Source organism: Pyrgilauda ruficollis, unplaced genomic scaffold (assembly GCF_017590135.1).
Source record: "Pyrgilauda ruficollis isolate IOZ18807 unplaced genomic scaffold, ASM1759013v1 scaffold2, whole genome shotgun sequence".
In the NCBI taxonomy this organism is placed as follows: domain Eukaryota; kingdom Metazoa; phylum Chordata; class Aves; order Passeriformes; family Passeridae; genus Pyrgilauda; species Pyrgilauda ruficollis.
In genome coordinates this window covers 2,317,787-2,339,557 of record NW_024519206.1, presented here as the reverse complement: position 1 = coordinate 2,339,557, position 21,771 = coordinate 2,317,787, and the positions used below count along the sequence as shown (strand labels likewise).

At 37.1% G+C, this 21,771-nt stretch overlaps 1 protein-coding gene across 1 annotated transcript; it reads left to right on the top strand.

The window, feature by feature from the left end:
- Positions 1 to 359: 359 nt before the first annotated feature.
- HEPACAM2 (HEPACAM family member 2) lies at positions 360 to 21,121 on the top strand. Its single transcript, XM_041466601.1, has 9 exons — positions 360 to 429; positions 6,011 to 6,361; positions 7,187 to 7,471; positions 13,444 to 13,740; positions 16,615 to 16,740; positions 16,822 to 16,846; positions 16,969 to 17,006; positions 18,822 to 18,895; positions 21,005 to 21,121. The coding sequence occupies exons 1-9, from the start codon at positions 360 to 362 to the stop codon at positions 21,119 to 21,121; spliced, it is 1,383 nt and encodes a 460-aa protein (XP_041322535.1).
- Positions 21,122 to 21,771: the final 650 nt, after the last annotated feature.

Below are 21,771 nucleotides of genomic sequence, written 5' to 3'. Positions count from 1 at the left end.
TTTTATGAAACTGTAACTAAAGGAAGTTAATGACTGTATAACCTGTTCACTTGATGCGTTTACTTACTTCTATTAATTAAATGTACTTTGTATTGTGTGCCCCATTTATTACATTCTGTGTCATATTTGCTGTGACTGCTGGGGATGGGTTATGATAAAGTCAGAGGCAATGAAGATGGGTCCTCATCTAACAGGTGCTCCACTCCCTTTGTTCTTTGTATACACATATTCAAATCACATAAGGCAGGGGACAGGATAGGACCTGTTAACTCATTGCTGATTTCCCTAGCAAATAAACCAGCAGCTGCAGGTCCAAGCCCTGGCTTAGTGCTGAGAAGGTGGCCTTTGTGTGGGACAGGATGCTTTCATGGAGCCCTTTAGCCAGCTTCTTTTGGGACTTACAGTGCAAAATATATTTTCTGCTTGTAGGTAAGATACAGTATGAATTATATTTGATTGTCATTGTGGAAATGTGAATTGGTTCTATAAGATTTATCTTTATAAATTTAAAGGTATTTCTGTTGCATTATTAGATGTTTCATTTCAGGAAGGTAGCCTAAAAGCTTGTCATCAGGTAGTGGCACTTTGTTTTATATGTGAAAATAAAGTTTTAGCAGCTGAACAAAAATGGGTGCTATACATAATCTCTATGTAAAACTTGGAGTTCATTAAATATACATAATCTACATGCAAAACATAGTTATTGATTAAATAAATACTATTACATTTTATTGAGTAACATATACATGGTGCATTCTTTTTAACCAGTAAGGCTGGACAGGTTCTAAATCAAAGATTATACAGAAGCTGTCTAATTTGTTTAAAAATTTGAGACAGCACTGATACATTATTTTTCACTTCTTTATTATTAATTAGTTTATATATAACATCTAAATGTAATTGGTATTGAAACTAAATTAAACTTTTAGTCAGCTGAAGAATATCTCCCCATTAGTACTGCATTTGTTTGGTGTCTGGGTGCAGTTTTTGCAAGTCTGCTTTTTTATCCATGCAATGAATAAAAAATAGATGTTCTATGTACTTTGACAGAAATATCCTGTGATCAAATGTTAGATAAGCTTATTTCTACAAACTACTGTAATTACCTTCTCTATATTTAATTGTTTTTGTGAATGTCAACAGAGGAAATATATAATATTACAAACACAGTGCATCCTCTAATCCTTCATGTATAGAAACAACTTTTCTTTTATCTTCTTTGTGAACCTCGCAGTTCTAGCTTATTATAGAGTCACCTAGTTTCCTTGATTTTGAGCTCAATACTTTTCCAAGACTTTTGGCTTTATAATTATTGATGTTTTATATGTTGATGATTGGATCTCTTCTTTAAAAATGAAAAATATTTGGTTGATAAAAAGCAGTGATTTTGTGCTTTATCTGCTTTACCACTTTATTGGATATTTTTCATTACAATCCTACAAGGGTTATTGTCATGCAAGCAGAGTGCTTAGAGTACAGGTTTATTCACTATGAAGCCTTATACCCTTACCCAGATAAACACATTTTCTAGTAAAGGAGATGTCCTGCCCATACTTCATATCATGATGATAATCAGATACATTGGAGACATGACACAAAGGCCACTGAAGACATTGACTTCAGCAAATAAAATTAAGTCCTGTAACAAAGCTCAGTGGCACTTTTTCTTGGGCAAAAAAAATCCCAATCCAGGGAAGAATATTCCCAAGTTTTCCATTATATAAATGGAAGTATAGAAATTGCAGCTTTCCTGGACCATTACATCTGGGTTGTTTGGGGTTTTTTGTTCCATAAATGATCATACATGTAAAAAAGGAAAAAAAAATTCAGTGATCTAGTGACATTTTGCATCAAGTTCAGGAGAGCTGAAGGGCTAAATGAACAGTCTGGTGAAAAACAGTTGAGAATCCAAACTCACTTTATCAAGGAGATGTGCATGTTAAATTCAGAGAATGCTCAAATCTCGCTAAGCAGGTTTCAGTTTATGCCATAAACTCAAAAGTTATGTCATAGTTTTTTATTTAAACTAAAACTGCAGCCCTTGTTTTATGTCAACAACAATTCTGTTGTGCTTGCTAATACTGGTGATAGCAATGTGAAATGGAAGCAAAGCACAGATCACTGAGCTCCAAATGGAGGTCGTTGTGGTACAGCCCTTACAATCATTATGCAAAAGTTAGGTCTTGGAATTTCATCATCTTGGGAAAAAAGTGTATTATATTTGTGAAGCAGTAGGGATAGGCTTGAATTTTATGGAATTCGGGCCTGAAAAATAGGAATTTAGTTTGACACATTGGCTTGATTTTTCTATTAACTTTAATTCAAGGATTAGTGATAACAGTCTCCAGTTTAAATTAAAAATCAAGATTAGTCTAATAGAAGTGAATCATGGAACCCTTTAGGTTGGGGAAGACCCTAAAGAGCATCAAGTCCAGCCATAAACCTAACACTGCAAATTCCTCCATTAAAGCATGGTCCTGAGTGTCACATCTACACATCTTGGAAGTATCCCCAGGGAGGATGACTCTGCCACTTCCCTGGGTGCCCCATTTTAATGCCTGACAACACTTGATGAAGAGGATAGCCCTCTCAATAAAGAATATTCCAGACTGCAGAAGACATGATCTCTGCTAAGACTAGAATATTTCCATCACTGCTCCTGTAAAACCCTTGCCTTTGACAGAACACTGTTATCTAATAACTTGCCCCAGTCTCAGCCTGCCTTCTCCTTTGCCATACCAGCCATGGGGAAGATCCTATGGAATGTTGGCACTCCACAAAATCACCCCAGCAAAGCCAGAGAGAGCAACAAGAACTGGAGTTATCCAAAGCCACTCCTGAAGGGGGTGAGGGGAAAATGGGGTTTCTGCCCTCACCACCTCTGGTCCCAGCTAAAAGAATTTCCTTAATTGCAGATCAACATGTCTTTCCAAGACACGACACAGAACCAATTTTCCCTGTAAATCGAGTGGAACAAAGTTTATTTGCAGTTTCTATTCCAACAGTTTTTAGCTGCTACTGAAGTTCGTTTTCCAGTCCTGATTCTGTTTTCATTACTCTATTATGCTGTTACCTTCCATAATGGTGGTCCCAGTTATCCTGGTGCTCACAAGACCTGCTTAGTTACACTAAGTTTTTGCACAAACAGATATGTGAGAAATATTATTTGTTTTCCATATTTTGTTTTCCATATTTTATGATTGCACTGCTTCTGTTACTGACATGTTGTCCAACAGCACAATCATCTATTGACAGCTAAATAAACTCAAAAATTGAACAGCATCATACATAAGGAGTGAGTAAGTATATGGACAGATCTTTTAATTGCAGATCTCTGTTTGTTTGAGAGATGTTTGACTTTAGTCCAGTTGATCTAAAAATTTAAATGGGTGGTTATGTAATTAGTAGGTTATATGAAATAGATCTCTAACATTAGATATTTCATTAAGGATTCTGCTGAGGAGTTACTCTCTTTTTCAAGTGGACAACAGCAGTTTAAATCTGATTTGTACTGTAATGTTTTCAGGGAGCATATTAACATCTGAGAAGTGTTAGAATAACCAAAAAAATACTTAATGTCCTGTTAACCCGAGTCTATCAAGCCTTGAAGAGTTGTGTTAGAAAATTGCAAGAATAACAGGATATAAATACTGTTTAAAAGGGGAGCAGGTTTCAATTTGATGTGCGTCATCTGGTTTAGGTTTTTCATCTAGAAAGTTAAGCATGTAAACATCTCTGTACTATGTATCCTCCAATTAAGCCATTCCACATTTTTTCTACACTCTTCCTTTTTTTTTACCCTGTTCTCTTTCTATCTCAGCTGAACCCCAGCCAGTCCTTTGCAAATTAAAGTTCATGCAGCCTGAAGCCCTCTGTCTGCTTCCTCCTTAGCCCCATTAATGGGGGCTTGCCAGACTTTCTGTCAAAGGATTTCACTGTCTTTTTGTATATTTCCCTGTTAGTATTCTGCAATGTTTTCCTTTGGCTTCCCTGCCATGCCCTCAGAAAAGCTGTAAGCTATCTTTAGTTGAGTGTAATATTGCTCAGCTTTATGAAAAGGGAAGCCAGCCACAAAATTACTTTTTTGGGGTAGATTCTGTACCGCACTGCTGGCTACACATGAGCCAGTCCACTCACACCCCAGAGTACCTCTGACATTAATTACTGACCTTACAGCTGCATCTGTAACCACCACTCCCTTTTTGTGTCCCCACCCTCATCCCCAACAAGTTTGCTTTGCCATTACCTCATAGCAAACAACTGTGCACTGAAATTTGATGATTCTAATCCAAAAGACATGTACAGCCACCACATTATGCTACTGAATTGATTTTTTTCTGTCACATAACCTAGGAAATTAGACATAAATGAACCTTTAACCATTTCTATCGTAAAGAATAATGATATGAAAGTAGGACATTTAAGAAACAAAGTTAACTCTGCATTATATTGATGAGCAGAGTCACATCTTTTTCATACATTGCTCCTTCTGCTCTTCCCTACCCACCCAGCTCTTTCCAGGTAGAAATGCATTCCATGTACATCAGCTGGGAAGTTACTTTTTCATTACAGGTATTTGGAAGCCTGTCAAGAACCACAGAATCTCAGGTTTGAGGGACCTCAAGGATCATCAAGTCCAACCAGAAATGGTCATTAGCAGGAAAAGGATAGATGGTTCATGGTGAAAGCGTTGTGTGTTATCCAGGGCAGTGCATTCTCAGGCAGTGTTATCCAGTCCAGTGTGTTCTTATGCAGTAGCAGATGGATTACTTACATCACAGTTTTTACATTTCTTACTTATAAGAGGTTGCTTTTTTCTTAGGTTTTTTTTTACCACATGCAGTGTACTTTTTAGCAGTATTGAACACAAATCTGAGCAATCAAACCTGCAGCTAGAGTCAATTGGAGTTGCATCTTTAACATACCAAAATATTTTTATATGTATTTTGAAAAATCGTATCCTTTATATTTCAAATTGATCATCCAAAATGTGTCTGTATTTTTGCTGTTAATTTTCTCTGGGCTTAAATTCTTCATCTCTAAAGTCCTATCAGTAAAAATGGTGTTGTGAGATCAGTTCATTAATGTTAATTCTTTACATCATTGCTGTTCTCATGAGTGCCATGGAAAAGTTAATGTGAAAATCAGTCACTTAGTTCCAAGACTAAAGCTTTAACAGTGTTAATCACTTAGTTCCAAGACAAAAGCTTTAATAGTGTTCTATAAATATGTCTTAGGCCAGCACAAGCAAAAATTATTTTTAAAAATGTATGAGAAAGACAGTGATTAACCAAGGAGTGGCCTTTTTGCATTGTAATGGAGACAGAATTCTTGGAAAACAGAATTAATCATGTGGCTGAAAATTTCACTTTTGTGCATATCAACAGCAAGGCTTAATTCTGGCAATCTCCTAAGACTGGAATTAAACAAAGTTTAATTTAAATACTTGAATTTTGCAAGCTTTGTAATGTTTCTTGAATTTAGTCTTACAGGTACAGAGCAGTCAGCAATAACAATTATATATAGTTTTAGTCAGAATTCATGATAGTGCTTGTCAGATTTTTAGTCAATTTCTTAGTATAACTGGCAGAGTACCTAAGAAGTCCTCTGCAGCTGAACAGCCCAGAAAAAATCCTAAAAACTGAGTTTACAATCCAAGACTCTTAGACAGTGTAAGACATAGAAATGCAAAATATTTTAAAGGGCAGATATTTTATACATTAAGGTAAATGTACATTATCTCATTTTTGTCAAACTTTCAATAGTAAAAGATTCTTCCTTTGGCTTTTTTTGTATAACATGAGGCTAGAGCTCTGTAGTTAGATGCAGCACCAAGGTAAATGAGCTCTTGCCCCTTTTGTACTCAAAATCTGAGTTATAACCATGCAAAAAAAATGTAAGTTTTAGCCTTGAGAGTTTTTTCACTCTATGAATTTCTCATTTGAGTTTTCTGGGGTTTGCATTTGTGTTTTTGGTTTGTTTATTTATTTGCTCTTTCATTTTTATGCAGGGATTTGTTCTGCCTTAAAGTTGACAGTACCATCTCATACCATCCATGGTATTGAGGGGCAACCACTTCATCTTTCTGTTGACTACAATTTCAGTGCTACAGCTTCTGAAGTCCAGATAATTTGGCTTTTTGAGAGGTCTCAAAGTAATCCAAAATACTTGCTTGGCTCTGTAAATCAAAGAGTAGTTCCAGACTTGGAATACCAGGACAAGTTTACCCTTATGCCACCGAATGCATCTTTGAGGATTAACCCATTGCATCTCAGTGATGAGGGCAATTACATTGTAAAAGTCAATGTCCGTGGAAATGGGACCATAGCTGCAAGTCAAAAGATTCAAGTAGCTGTTGATGGTAAGTTAGTAAAAGATAGTATCTTCATTTTGAAAATAAAATTACAATAGTTTTGAAGTCCTGGTTCTTAGTATCCCATTAGGATGGTGTCTCATTTAATGCAACCAATACATGAATAAATGCAAACACTAAGTTATGTTTTTTTCTACTGCTGCTGGAGGGAATACTAAAATATGTCATCTTTAATGAAAATTAATATATTGATTGGTGTTTCTATATCATAAATAAAATACTGAAGAGGCACAGAAACATTTGGCATTATATTAGACATTAGACAAACAATAAGATTTCATAAGTTTCTGCTGTGCTATCATGAGGATGCATTGAATTTCAAATAGTCTTTTTCCCTGAACAATTTTACCTCCTGTAGCAAAGAGGAGCCATTTAACTCCCAAGCCCATCCCAATCTGCAGACATCCTCATGACAGGTTGCCCAGATTTCAGTGGTGCCCAGTGTGGGCAAAGCTGTGGGCAGTCATGCTGAGGTCACACACGGTGGGCAGTGTCATGCTTTGTGCACTTTTCTTTTCTGTGTTTTGTATACGAGGCAAGAGGCCATGGTACACATGACTGCTGCCTTTATCCTAATACCAGTAGTATAAGCAGTCTGGTTTTATTTATGTCCCATAACAATTCTTACAGTCACCAGCTGAGAATATGGCCTTCTTTTTTAACCTTTAAGTGCATTTAAGAGAAAAAATTTGAAATATTAGTAGTTTCCAGAAAGAGTGATGATTTGAATCATCTTGACCATGATGACTGTAATAGAATGGCTTGTCACTTTAATGTCACTTTAACAACTCTTCATTTCTCTTTATTTTACAGTTCCAGTCACAAAGCCAACTGTACATACTGAACCATCTTCAGGAGTAGTGGAGTATGTAGGGAATATTACCCTAAAATGTACTGTGAATAGAGGTACAAGGATAGCTTACCAGTGGATGAAAAACGGGAAGCGTCTTCATGCTAGCCCTAATTATATCTTTTCATCAAACAATGCTACACTACTAATTGTTCCTGCAGTAAAAGAAGACATTGGGAATTACAGCTGTCTGGTATCAAACCCTGTCAGTGCAATGGAAAGTGAGATAATTGTGCCAACCATATATTGTGAGTATATGAAATATTCATTATTATCTTTGTATTAATTATTTTGCTGGAAGGAGTGCCTCCAAATATGAAAACAGGCAGAAAACAGTGGAGTCAACATTGTATGTGAGCTTGCATTAAAAATGAGCTTGTTTGTAATAGCTCTAACTTAGGATAATAAAATTATACAGTGTTGTGTAGTTGTGAAGAGCAGTCTCAACTGCAGAATTCAAATAGAAACTTCAAAATCTCCACAGATATCCTCAGATGTGACTCAAAGGAAAGATAATGAGATCATTATACATGAAAATGTTGTTATATGTGAAGACAAAAATAGTATCAAAAAGCTAAGCACAGGAAGTACCAGGTTGAAGAACTGGTATTAGTGGGTTCCCTCAAGATCATTTGAAGTCCAGTTCTTTTTAATACTTCCATTAATGACACCAGAAAAAAGACAGGGAGTATCTCAATGGAGTTCATTCATGACATTAAACAGGAGGACTGAATGACTTTGACAGAGTAACAGAGCTGGGATGAGATCTGCCAGTTAAAAAAATAAATGGGCATGCCCTTTCAGAGAATAAAAAACATGAACTTCTGCTGATAGGATTGAGATTTATTAGAAAATAATCAAGGCAGTGACCCTAGGATGGTTGAGCTATCACATGATATCTATGAACTGACAGCATGATTCAGGCATTAGAAAGACATATTTAATTCTAGGGGAGTGGGAAATTAATTTCCAACAAGGAAACAAGGAGAATGCTAATGGCACACTGAAGATAACACCACATGTGCAATAATTCATGCAGTCCCTGCAGATCCCAGAATGCTGATCTTGAACTGGAAGGAAAGAAAGAAAGAAAGACAGGAATGAAGAAGAGACACAGAGACCTCAGTCAGGCTTAGCAAAATTAGAGCTGAAAGTTATTGCATTCCACATCAAATGGGAAACATGAGGGAGCAAGAAGAATTGCATAAAGACCATTTTTGACAGAAGAATAAAGCATAAGGTAACCAGGTATTTTGACTGGAAATTAAAGCACCTGAGAAACTGATTGAGTTGGAGGAAACAAAAGATTGATTTAATCACCATTCAACAATTATACGATAAATCTTAGAGCCTTCTCATTTTGGTCCATGTCAGGAATTCCCAGTGCCTCCTCAGTTTTCAAGTAGCACATGCTACACATATGTCACCTGCTATGCTCTAATCCTCATGTTCTCAGGGGTCTAATTAGCCTTCTCAGAGGAAAGCTGAAATTTGAAAGGCCAGGACCTACTTTGCCACCAGTCCTGTTCAGATATAGCCAGTTTACCCAGTGGCCTGATCTGGAAGGGGCACTGCAAGGACTGAGACGGAATTCCTGTCCAGCCAAGGGCTGGTGCTCATTCCTGCTTTCCCTAGGCTCTGGCAGCTGGTAGGCAGCCCATGCTCAACTTGTTATGATTGCACTACCAACATATTCAGAACCTACATCTCTTGTGTCTCTACCTTTTATATTTTCCTCCTCCATCATCTCCTTTCATTTCTGATTGACTATTCTGCTAGTTGTTCAGAGATTTTTATTATAACTTGGAAGAATTCATTGGATAAGGGGATGACTTGCATCTAAAATATTGGGGGAGTGGGGTCTCTACACTGCAGCAGGAGAAGAGAAAAAGACTGCCTAAACTAGCAAAGATTAATAAGGACATTGTTAGATATAAGCTGATATAAGCTTATGTGTAGCTTATAAAATTGACAGCAGTGCAGACTTGAAGAGGAAGAAGCAGTTGCAGAGTTCTAAACAGGGCCAATATTAATTGAGCTTCCATCTCATTAGACAGAGGAATCATGATAAACAAGGAAATAACCAGTACTGATAGACCTTTAACTTATCATTACTGTAATTTAAAAAAAAAAAAAAAATCAATCACATTCTTTTCTCAAGGTAGCACATTTTTATATGCCTGTCACAATCTCAGCTCACTTATGTGCTTAAAGTGCTAAGAATGAGACCTGAAGGTGTATGAATGCAGCTCCTCTACTGCGTTTCTCACTTTAATGAGCTGTGAATTGGCCTTGTACAAGTTTGTCTTCAACAAAGAATACCTACAGAACTTGGGACACTGTATCCAGCCTGACAGTCCCTTCCCATGCAGTGAAGTCGGGTCAGGCTAGAAAAACATCTGCCACCCTTGCTACCTTTCAGACATCTCTGTTTGTTGCACAGCCCGTGTGAGGTTTGAATTTCTGACCTGTTACACATGGGATTGTTTCCAAAGCACTAACGGCACTCACAGCTGTCTGGGACACTTGCTCTGACAACGTGTGTGCCCTTCAATCCCAGCTCTGGTACTGCTTCCCTGCTTCTTCCTCACTCAACTACATGCATTTTTCAGTAAATTTGAAAAATCTTTCTAAGTTCTAAACTAGAAACCTGTTTTTGACCAACTGTTTGCCAGAAATTTAAAATCTCAAAGTTACTTAAGTGACTTTTCTTGAATCTTTTGCTGTTTAAATGGTTGTGATATACAGCTTTATCAAAAATTGAGATTCACTTTTTCTCCATGTGTGTAAATATTATTTTATATGCATTTTATGAATGTCCTTCATCAGAACTGAGGGTTTGGTTTGTGTATAATATAAAATCTGAAATAAGGTGAGCAAACAACAAATGCTGAAAGACTGCAAATACCTGTGGTATTCTCTATATCCAAGTCAGTGATGGGGGTTAGGGTCTTACTTCCTGAGCTATATGAAGTCACCTAGTTTGGTTCAGCCTCTGCCTGCACAAATACTTTGTCTCCTAGCTCCCAGTTGTCAATAACAATCCAGACCAGGCCCTGAGATCTCTCTCTGCCATATGTCATTGCTGTGGGGGAGTTACTGGAGGTGATAAAGAAAAGGTTGCTCACGGTAAATACCTGCCATCTGCTTGGAAACTGTAACAGTCTCGTAGTGATGGGAGCAATTGGAAATATTCCCATGGAGCAGTAAATTGTTACTCAGAAAGATTGATTTATTATTTTACACGTCATTTAGTTAACTGGTTTTACTGAGACAAGAGGCAGTCTTCTGTAGAGAACAATACTGGAAAGGGAAAATAGAGCTGAGGGACCCATGCAGGCTATCATTGTGGGTTGTTACTGAGTATAAAAGTGGTTTTTAATTCATGTCTTATTAATATTATCCTGCTTCTCCATTAGTTATGATGATAAGGCAGCCTGGAACATGGCTATTGCAGTCACGTGACTCAGAAACAAATTATTTCAAGAAGCTGCTGTCCTGTAGGCTGCAGCAGACACTGTTGTACTGTGTTGATGGAGTTGAACTCAGCAGACTAAGTGGGATTTTCTTCCTCAAGTCTTCCAAAAGATAGAATATACTTAGTTCTAGTGAGAAAATGGTTAATTGGCTGCTTTTCAGAATCACCCTTGAAGCTGTGTATAACTGTCAGTTACCCATTGTTTAGGGACCTTGATGTACACTGTGCCCAGGAGAGGCAAAATACTGCTCCAGGCAAAGCAGAAGGGTTACCCAATCCTTGTGTTGACTTCAGCAGGAGTGCCGCTTTTCCAATTTTGCCAAGATTTGGCTATTTCTTAAGATAAGCCCTCTGGTTTTATGCAACTTACTTCCCCAGCCAGTGTGTGTCAGTGTTCGTATAATGATTTCTTTCAACTTGCAGCTTCCATTAAAATATAGTTCTCAGTGTTATCTCTTTATGCTGCACAGTTCTGATACTGATAGAAAAGCAGAACTCAGTTCAAATTCTTTTGCAGACTGTGGCAAACCACCCACTACAGTAAGGAGAGCATGGAAACCAGTCAGCTATTCTTACCAATAATTTCTGTTAACACATATCAAAGTCATATTACCTGCGAAAATAAAAGCTAATTCTCCTAAGAAGGAAGAATTGGATTGGAAGAACCACTGAATTGCTCGGAAAAGTGAAAAAAAGTAGGTTCCTGCATATACATAGTTTGTAAGGGACTTTAATTAATTTAGGAAAAATGTCAAAGGCCAGTACATCCCTTCTCCTTTCAGATCTGAAAAAAAGGGAAGTAAATACCTATAAGAGGTGAACCCCTGTGAAAAGGTCCCCTTTCACAGAAACATGCAGCCCGAGTGAGGCTAGCCAAGCCAAAACAGTGGGGTATAGGTCTGTACTCACACAAATCATCATTACGGGGTCAGCTGGCTCTGGGAGACAATAAAGCAAGTGACTCAGGAACTGCAAAGCCTGTGGGGAAGTAGCCCAGCATCTAGAACTTAAAGAAAAGCCATGCTTCTTCAGAGTGGCTGCTGCAATGTAGGTGGGAGCAGCAGTAATTCATGCTGAAGTGAATTTGTATTGCATTTCTCAAGAAAATATTATGCATGATGTTGGCCATTCCTTAAAATGAGACTGCAAAAAGCTTACCACTAGGAAATAAGCAGAGAAAATTTAAAGATTGACAAGTTTAAGTTGTGAAGTATGGACATTTACTTAAAAATGGACTAAACTGAGGTCATATGTGGTGGTCTATAGTCTCTTGTCTAAGCCTGAACAAACAGAAAAAAACACAGAGGCACACAAAAAATGGCCTGGTTTGTGCTGTGTGCTGGTGGCTTAGGTGTTCTTGAAGAATAAATGAGTCTCATTAAAAAAGGCAAACAGTAAATAGAAGTGTGTATTAGAGAATGTTGTAACATGGTCCTGAATTTCCTCGTGGGAAATAAAGTCTGAAATATACAAGTGTGCAGCTTCTTGTAGCAGAGATTTTCCCATTCAAACCCAGCTACATTGTCTTAATTCTTCCAGACAACCACAGGAAGGTGGAAATATTGTTAGATTCCACTGTCTGGAGTGGGCACAGCACTGTGCCTGTTTTGTGCTACACCATTTTGTATGAGGCAGCTTTACTCATCTTCAGGGATCCTACCAAAAGGATACTCTGCATATTTTCTTCTTTTGCTCTGTGATATTAGGTCTGTGCATTTTTGATTATTCATGCAAGTCCTCAGGGAATTAACAACATTAAAATGATTAGGAGTTTTTGTTTTGTTTTGTTTTTAAGTAGGAAAGGTATTTAATAAGGCACACTTCAATTATTATATTCTCTATGTAAATTTCTATACTTAAATACCTGTAAAAATAATTTTAACATGTAAAGATATAAAAGCCCCAATTATCTGAAATGTTCTATAAAAACAACATGAGAAATATTCTTATAATATTTAAGTATATTGTTTCCCTTCTCATTTTCCTATGCAGGTTGCACTAAAAATACTTATCTGCTCAATTTTTTGAGTAATGAACACATGATTATAGAACAACATATGCTTCTTCTAATTATATTCAGAAAAACAACTTTCAGGACAAGAACTTGCTCTTGAAAAAAGCATAATTACAGTAGTAATTATTTAACTATTTTAAATTTTTAATAATTTAAAGTATTATTTAGTAATACAAATCCACTAAAATAGGGGAAAAGTTAAAATTTATTCTAGCAGTAATTTATGGAAAATTTTTTCTGAATTTGTCTAAGGCACACCCCACTAAATATGATACCTGTAAGTTAGTTCCCTGAATGATTTTTATATTGTAAATTATTGCAGTGAAGATAACATTGTGAGGCCAATTTGTTCACTTTTAAATTTGTAGGGAAATTACTTATGCCGGTAAGTTTGGCATTGAAGTAGAAATCAAGTATGCTCCTGAAGAAGACATGCTCCTTTACTTCATAAAAATCCAACTGATATCAGTTTTCATTCTTTTTATCATAATGAAAAATACCTAGATCCATGCTTTTTCCTGAAACAGCAATTAGACCAGTATTAAGTGGGTGTAGCCTGAGCTAAGCCTAGCACAGATCCAGGTATTGAACTGAAAGCCTTTTCATTGAAATGACTGACGGCCAGCCATTCTAAATATTCTAATTTTAGAGATACACTTCTGATTAATTTTAATTATCTACTTTGATTTTAATTTTCTCACTGTATTTCCCTTTTTTTCCCAATGCAGATGGACCTTATGGACTTAGAGTCAAATCAGACAAAGGTCTGAACATAGGGGCAGTGTTTACAGTGGACATGGGGGAAGTTGTACTGTTTGACTGCTCAGCAGATTCAAATCCACCAAATACTTATTCATGGATTCAAAGGGATGACAATAACACTCAAGTAATCAAATATGGACCCCATCTGGAAGTTGTATCTGATAATGTGGCTCAGAAGACAATGGATTACATGTGCTGTGCTTTCAACAACGTGACTGGAAAACGAGATGAAACTCACTTCACAGTTGTTGTTATGTCTGTAGGTAAGAATGTAACTTTATTGCTGTAAAGCGTAACGTCTGCATGGATGCCCCAGAAAAAGGAAGTCATTCTTAGAAAATGTATTGAAATTTAGGTTTTGCTAAGAATATAGTAAAGGGGCTTTTGGACATTCTGTGGGATACAGGTTTTACTTGCTGTATGGCACAGCTTGGAACACAACCCACCAAGACACTGAAGTTTTGTGGGATTTTATTACAATGTTCATGTAAATTGTTTCCTTGTCATATTTATGAATGTCTGTATTGATTGCTGCGTTCTGAAGAACACATACCTTCATTGCTCCTACAGTATAACCTCAGCTCCTGTACTCAGCTCCTGTATGATTGTGTTCAATAGCAACAAAGCAGTTTTTCAGAAAATCTCCAGAAGCACAGAGCAAAGAACGGGATATCAAGGAAGTCTGATGTCTCTTCTCAATACAGACAGATACAAGTATTTCTAGATAAGGAATATATGCCATAAATGTTCAACAAGAATTACTAGATTGCCTGATAGAAAATTTAACAAGGCAATTTCACATGGGCTGAGCAAAGAGCTAACAAATTTGTTAGTCTGATAAACAAGAAGATATGTCCATGATTCAGGCTACTTACTGATTCATCATGAATCCAGGGCTTTTTCAGTATGCTGGGAAAAATATGGGTTGCAATTTCATAGTAAGAATAGTGCACTCAAAAACTAAATATTGTGGTTACTAGTGAAAGAAAATGCTACCAGAACTATGTGTTTATAGAAATAAACATGACATTTCTCCAGGAAGTTCATGTAAGATATGATATTCAGCTGGGATTTCCTTTCAAAGGCCAAAAAGGAGGGAAGACTCCACAGCTTCATGGTTGGTTGCACTTAAAATAATAGATTTCCTAATTACAAATATTTTACTTACATCTTATTAAAACATTTTATCCTGTGTATTTAAAAATAGAATAATATATTTTCCCCCCTCTGGAGCCATTTTCTTTTTGATGAGTGTTTATTCAAATAGCACTAAATGGAGATGTCAAGGCTACGCTTTGCAGAGCAGCACTGACTGATTCTAAGAGGTATGAATTCACACACAATTCATTCTCAGCGATGCTGCTTAGGCTAAATTCTCACTGCAGGTGAATAAACATACTAAGAAAAGACTATGAAAATTGTACATATTCCTTTTCCTTACACCCCCTAATCCTTGTTACAGAGGCTGGACTATGGCATTCAAAATAGTGAAAACCCCATTTTCAGTAGCAACAGGAACTCTGATGTTTCAGAAGACCTTACACAACTTCCCTATGGGACAGAAACTCACCTATATGGTGCTAAAGACAGCTGCCTAATGAATCCTAAAAATTATCTAGAAAACAGTTATTTTAATAAGTTACAATTATATCAATAGTTGTACTAAGTTGTTGCCATTTTCAGCCAAGATTCTAAAATAAGATGAGGTACTCATGTACACCAGTCATTGCTCAGTTTTCAAGGTTAGTCAGCTTGAGTGTGTTAAATGCATGCAAAAAGCATGTCTGTTTTCTGCACTGATGCATCTACGGAGATGTGATTTATTGAGTCTACATTTGAAATTACTCACTTTAAGGAACAATTTTAAGGACTCATCTGATTCTTCAGCATTTGGACTTTTTCTTCCTAAGGAGAGCAGTACACCGAAGGACTATTAAAAATTTTGTGAAGTTGCAGTGATTTATTTTCCTGTATCTTTAGGACATATCTGTCTAGAAATCCTCATATTTAATCTTCATGAAAACCACTGCACATGTAGCCAGCACAATGCCAGTGAATTACATGAAGGTGTAAGTAGATATAAGCAGCCCTCTGCACAGGAGTTCATTGATTACTGGAAACACATCCAGCTAAATAATACACATTTTAATTGTACTAGTAAATCTGGCACTAGCAAATATGCAACATTAATTTACCTGTATGGATTGTGACTTATCCTTTAATGACATTAATTCTGCACAATTCAGAGCAAAAGGAGGAAAGAGTGCACAAGTAAATATGTCTGGCATTTCCTAACTTTCACATTCTTGTCTTTGCAAAATCATTGCAAACATTTTCCATGTGCTTCTAGGTATGTAATTATATGCAATTTGTGTATGTGTTGTATCAGAAAATCCTGCTGGAAAAGTTCTGCTAATGCATATCCCAGCAAAAGACTTGAACAAAGGAAAGAAATATTTTGAATATATTTAGATATGAATACAAACAACGTGGTGGGGTTCCATCCTTGGAGGTGTTTAAGGAAAGACTGGACATAGAACTTTTTGATCCATGCCATGTTGATCTTTGGTCACAGGTTATACTTAATGGTCTTAGAGGTCTTTTCCAGCCTAACTGACTTTGTGATTCTGTGAAGATGTATTGGTTTCAGATGTGGTTTGATAAATAACCAGACTGTCAGTGATCTAAAAATCTTTACAAAAAGTCGAATGGATCTTTTATCTTCTCCTGCTTTATAGCTCCCAACTACTAGGAGGATTTCCCTCCAATCGAGCACAAGTTGCTCTCTCACCCTCCTTTTTGGTTGTTCAGTGTCTCTATACCACAAGTTATAATATGCATTTTCTTTTTTTGATGCTGTAATTTGTGGCTTACATTTACTGACTTCCATTTAGCTCCAGGCACTAATCTGCTTTGGAGTCTTTTCTGATATGCATATCATTGCTTTTTCAGTTCAGGAGATCTGTGGGGAAAAATAAATGTTACCCATTCAGAAGACCCAAATTTTGCACCTGTTTTGTATCTCTGTGCAGGTTTACTAGTTTCAGAATAATTTTTAAAGATGCATTTCTCAGTGTCATTGTAGCACATTGTAAAGAACAAGGAACTAAATACAGTACTCATCTTCTTTGTCACAGGGTTGGAAAAGCTGGCCCAGAAAGGAAAGTCTTTGTCTTCTCTTGCAGTAATAACAGGAATCTCATTATTTTTGATCCTAGCTATGGCCTTTTTATTCCTATGGAAAAGATATCAGCCACATAAAGGTATGTAAAAGTTAAACACAGTCCAGCTCTTCTTTTGGACCCTTGGAGCAAAAAGAATAATTTTTTTTTTCTTCTTTTCAGTGATACAACAGAAGCTACAGAGCAGGTAGAAAAACAATTCATCTTACATCTAAAAGTACTTTCCATCCAGAGAATTGCATTTTATCATATTGATTTTCTTTCCTTGGCTTATGACGTCAAACTGAGAAACATGTTTATGTTTTCTAGGGCAGAGACTGATTACAGAAAGGCACAGGCATTTTCAGGTAATGCTAATGAAGTAAGTGTGAGCATAAGGTCAAAGTCCATTCCTGAAAAAGAAAAATAACATCACAAAATACAGGAAAAAAAAAATAAAAGGAAAAGAATAAAAGTGTGGTTTTATGTTGGGTTGCACACCTCTATGATAGCTTAATTAAGGTTAGACCTAAATGATAAGTCAGTCTGGGTTTAGCTCATGCCTGGAGCTCATAGCAGTATGTGTTGTTGTCTTGAATTCTGCCTATTATCCCAGTATTCTGCGATTGGAATACCTGCATTCCGCTGTTGTCACCAATATGACTTAAATCAGTGTTATTGTGGGATAGCAGTAAGAGGTGATACACCGTGGGAGGTTTACAGCTGAAAATGTTCATGGCATCAGTTGTTATCAAAATCATGAGTTAATGACATTGCAGTATACATATATAACCTTCTGTCATATTCTGTACTGCCTTTCTCTGTGTTATCAGGACCCAGAGTGGGTTTTTTTACTGCCTCTTTTCCCTCCACAATACTTCCCACCTGATCCTATGCAGGAGATGATAGAGACCAGCCATCCTTTGGAAGGATATCACTTTTATTCCCATTCCTTTCTGCCAAAGTATCAGAGCAGGCCATAAACTGCTACATGCACAAGTAGAGGGAAGTATATGAAGCTTAGGAAGGTAGGACATTCACCTGAGCACAGAGGGTCCATCAAAGTCATATCAAAGGATAGAAATTCATCATTGTTTTTAGTGCTACAGCCTTTGATGTGGAATGGTGCCCAGGAGACAACCAAGAGCCTCACATCTCCTGGACAGTGGGAGGGTAGACTAACTACACCTAAATACAAGCTGTATCTGAAGTCCCGAATAATAATGTGCATCTATAGGTACCATGTTCCCTTTTATTTTTCTCAGAATTGTAACAAAATCATGAGTTAATGACATTGCAGTATACATATATAACCTTCTGTCATATTCTGTACTGCCTTTCTCTGTGTTATCAGGACCCAGAGTGGGTTTTTTTACTGCCTCTTTTCCCTCCACAATACTTCCCACCTGATCCTATGCAGGAGATGATAGAGACCAGCCATCCTTTGGAAGGATATCACTTTTATTCCCATTCCTTTCTGCCAAAGTATCAGAGCAGGCCATAAACTGCTACATGCACAAGTAGAGGGAAGTATATGAAGCTTAGGAAGGTAGGACATTCACCTGAGCACAGAGGGTCCATCAAAGTCATATCAAAGGATAGAAATTCATCATTGTTTTTAGTGCTACAGCCTTTGATGTGGAATGGTGCCCAGGAGACAACCAAGAGCCTCACATCTCCTGGGCAGTGGGAGGGTAGACTAACTACACCTAAATACAAGCTGTATCTGAAGTCCCGAATAATAATGTGCATCTATAGGTACCATGTTCCCTTTTATTTTTCTCAGAATTGTAAAACATTCAGGTGATACTGCTTCACTACACTGTGGATGTGCTGAGTTTATTTATTCAGCCTTTTTTTTCTATGGGAAATGAAAGCAAATTGGTCATTTTAGCCTTCCAGAATAGAGAGTATGAATGTCTCTATCAAAATTGTTGCTGAGGTTAGCAAGAGACTTCTCTCTTGGTACAAGGTGTGGGAAGTCACTGAGTACCATGCACACCAGCTCTGCAGCTGTCCTGCCTCGCTCCACACCAGTTTAGGAGCTCAGCAGGGAAGTGGTCTAAAGCAGGTCACACAAGCACTATTCAGGTGTTTTAAAAATCAAGGCAAAATACTTTGCCAGTCATTATTTTCCAGGTTCATATTACATCTCTTTTTTAAAATCTTTGTTCTAACTTTAGGACATGAAAGTGCTTTGGATGATTTTGGGATATATGAGTTCATCACTTTTCCAGATCTTACCAGTGGCTCTAGGGTATGTGACTTTATATCATAAACAGACCGTTTCTCTTCCATTTCTCTAGGTATACTAAATAACTGTACCAGAATCCTTCTGTAGGTTTGCTTCTGTTGCTTTTTACGGATGTGTGCATGACATCATATTCATGGCTATTGTTCACCCAATACTTGCTCTTTCTTTCCTGTGTTACTAGTTCAGTACTTCATAATCAACATAGTGAAGTAAGGAATAACCAAGCTCTAAAGACAACAATCTCCATTCAACTACTCTATATTAAAAGAATATTAGTAATGTCGGGTAGTTGAGCAGCACTGAGCCACTTGTGTAACACAGGCAAGTGTACTATTGTGATGCCATTTTCTCCCTTGATCCTAATATTTCTGCTCATCAACATTCAGCCCTGGCAGTGCAGAAAAGTCTCAGGGAGTTATTTAAAGTGTAAATGTAAGGTAAGTCTCAGCTGTATTTCACAAAAATTATTTGGTTGGTTTTGTGTATTGTAGGGTAGGAGTTAAGCATTGGAATTTTGCTAGCAGAAAAGAAATCTTGCAACATTTGCGGTTTCCTTGCATTGTGTCTTTGCTGACATTACTGCATAGCAGCTGGAGACCATTCTGATATGATGTAAAAGGACAGAAAAAAAGATCAGAGACAGGGCCACAAAATTTAGGGACAATGGTAAAACTGGGAGGAAAGAGAATAGAGACTTTGCTAGGGAAAATTGCCAGCAATGTAATCTTGTAACTTTGGAGAGCATCAGTCTGGTCAGGTAAAGGAGAGCTCTTAAAGCATGGTCACAGGGTCACATTGTCATAACCTAATTTGTTCTTATGATTAGTACTCATAATACATGATGTCAAAAAATAGTCATAGATTAATTTGTCTTCTCTGATGGAGTTAGATGTTTGAAATATACATTTATAGTGCTAAAGTGCTACTGCAAATGTTAGTGGAGAGGACAGACTTTTACAGCAGCAGAGATAAAAGACTTTTAGAAAACAGAGCAGCTGAACTGCTTCTTTTACAGTTTGTGCCAGTAAGAGGCTTATTAAGTTTAAAGATCAGACCCTAGATCATTACAGCCTTAAGCATACTGTGATATTATACTAAAGAGGGTATATTTCGATTAAATAAATTCTTTACTTGTGAGGATGGTGAGGCAAGTGAAAGTTGCCTCAGTTGCAGATGCCCCATCACTGGAAGTGTTCAGAGTCAGACTGGACTGTGAGCAACGTGGTCTAGTGAAAGATGTCCCTGACTATGGCAGAGGGGTTGGAACTGGATGATCTTTAGGGACTTCCAACACAGACCTTCTATATCCCTTAAGCTGATCATATCACAATCTTGCAGGATTAGGGCCTTAGTAAGTCAGGAGGGAGAAAGCAGTGACAAGAATGACAGGATGGATGTACAAGCAATGAAATCTACTATAATTTCCAGTAAATTTTCAAGGAGCAGGAGAAACTCCACTCATTTATGTTCAGCTACTCAAATGTGTAGCATTGCAGGTAAAGTCAGCATTTGATCCACTGATTCATTGTAGTCAGCAGAGAAAGGGGAAAATAAGAAAGTGTAAATAATGAAGAGTTGGAGGTTGCATATAGGCAGAAAGACTGGTAATTCCTTATGGATGTAGAGTCTAGGTAAATCTGTTGTCATAACATAAGAGGAAACTAATATACTTAATGTGCTGAACAATCAATATTACTTGATTTACAAAAATTCCATGCATGTCTCTCTCTTTGACAGGCTGGGGGGGAATTTTATGCTGATCTCATGGCCTGAATATTTACTGCTTTTTTACTGTCTGTTCTCCTGCTTTTCTCTTTATTAAATGTTTCTTTCTTGACTTGTGGTACCTTAATATAAAGTATTTGCTGTATTAAATGCAATAGCTGCATCCTAAATCTTTTAAGGGGCTAAATGAATTTAAAACTAATACTTGCCTTACTATTAATGTGACAAGAACGTACTCGAAATCTAAACTAGCAGAGATTACCCATTCAATCCACAAACAAAGCTTTGACAAAAAGTTTTAAAAACAACAAGTTACATGAACAGTTTAATTTCTCTTGAATTTTTCATATTTGTACTTACAGTAGGAATACACTTTGTTGGTTTTAGGTTTCAAGTCAATCTGTACCTGGCCCTGACTTTGTCGCAGGCCAGGATATGCTAAGTACGGTTTATGAAGTTATTCAGCACATTCCTGAGCAACCAGAGCAAGACTACCAACAGTAAGTTACAGACTGTGTTCACTCATGTGGTAGCTTGAAGACAAATACTTTTCATCCAGAGCAATTTACATTTTTTTATTCCACTGAGAGGATTATGGAATGAAAGATAAAAGCTACCTTAATTCCTCCACCATTTCCTATCCAATCCCCCCCTTTTCCTCAAGGCTCCAGTCTGTAGTTTCATTACACCAGTTTTGTTAAAGTGTAAAAAACAAAAGGTGAAATCTTCAAATACAGCTTCAAATTAAAATTCCCACTTAATTTAATAGGGCACTGAAACATTAGCACTTCCTACTGAATAGGTTAAATATTCAATCAAAGCAGTTTAATTGGTAGCACGGCCTCCAGACCACTCAGCCATGTGTCAAGTAGAGTTAGAGTGGGGGTTTTTACAATGTTGAAACTGGTCAGCTGAATAATAATCAGTGGTTGTTAAAATAGTCACTGAAATACTAACAGACTACTACTTAAGTAAGCAGTGTCTCTATAGCAAACGAGTTCTTGTTGTGTGGTACCCTGGCTGGGAGCTCCACAGAAACACTTTTGCTGAGTTCAATACCAGGAAGGTCACAGCACTTTGTGCTTATGTCTCGTAGACCTGGTTTTGTTCAAATCACCTCCTGTATCTCACTTCCTAGCATAAGGGTGAATACA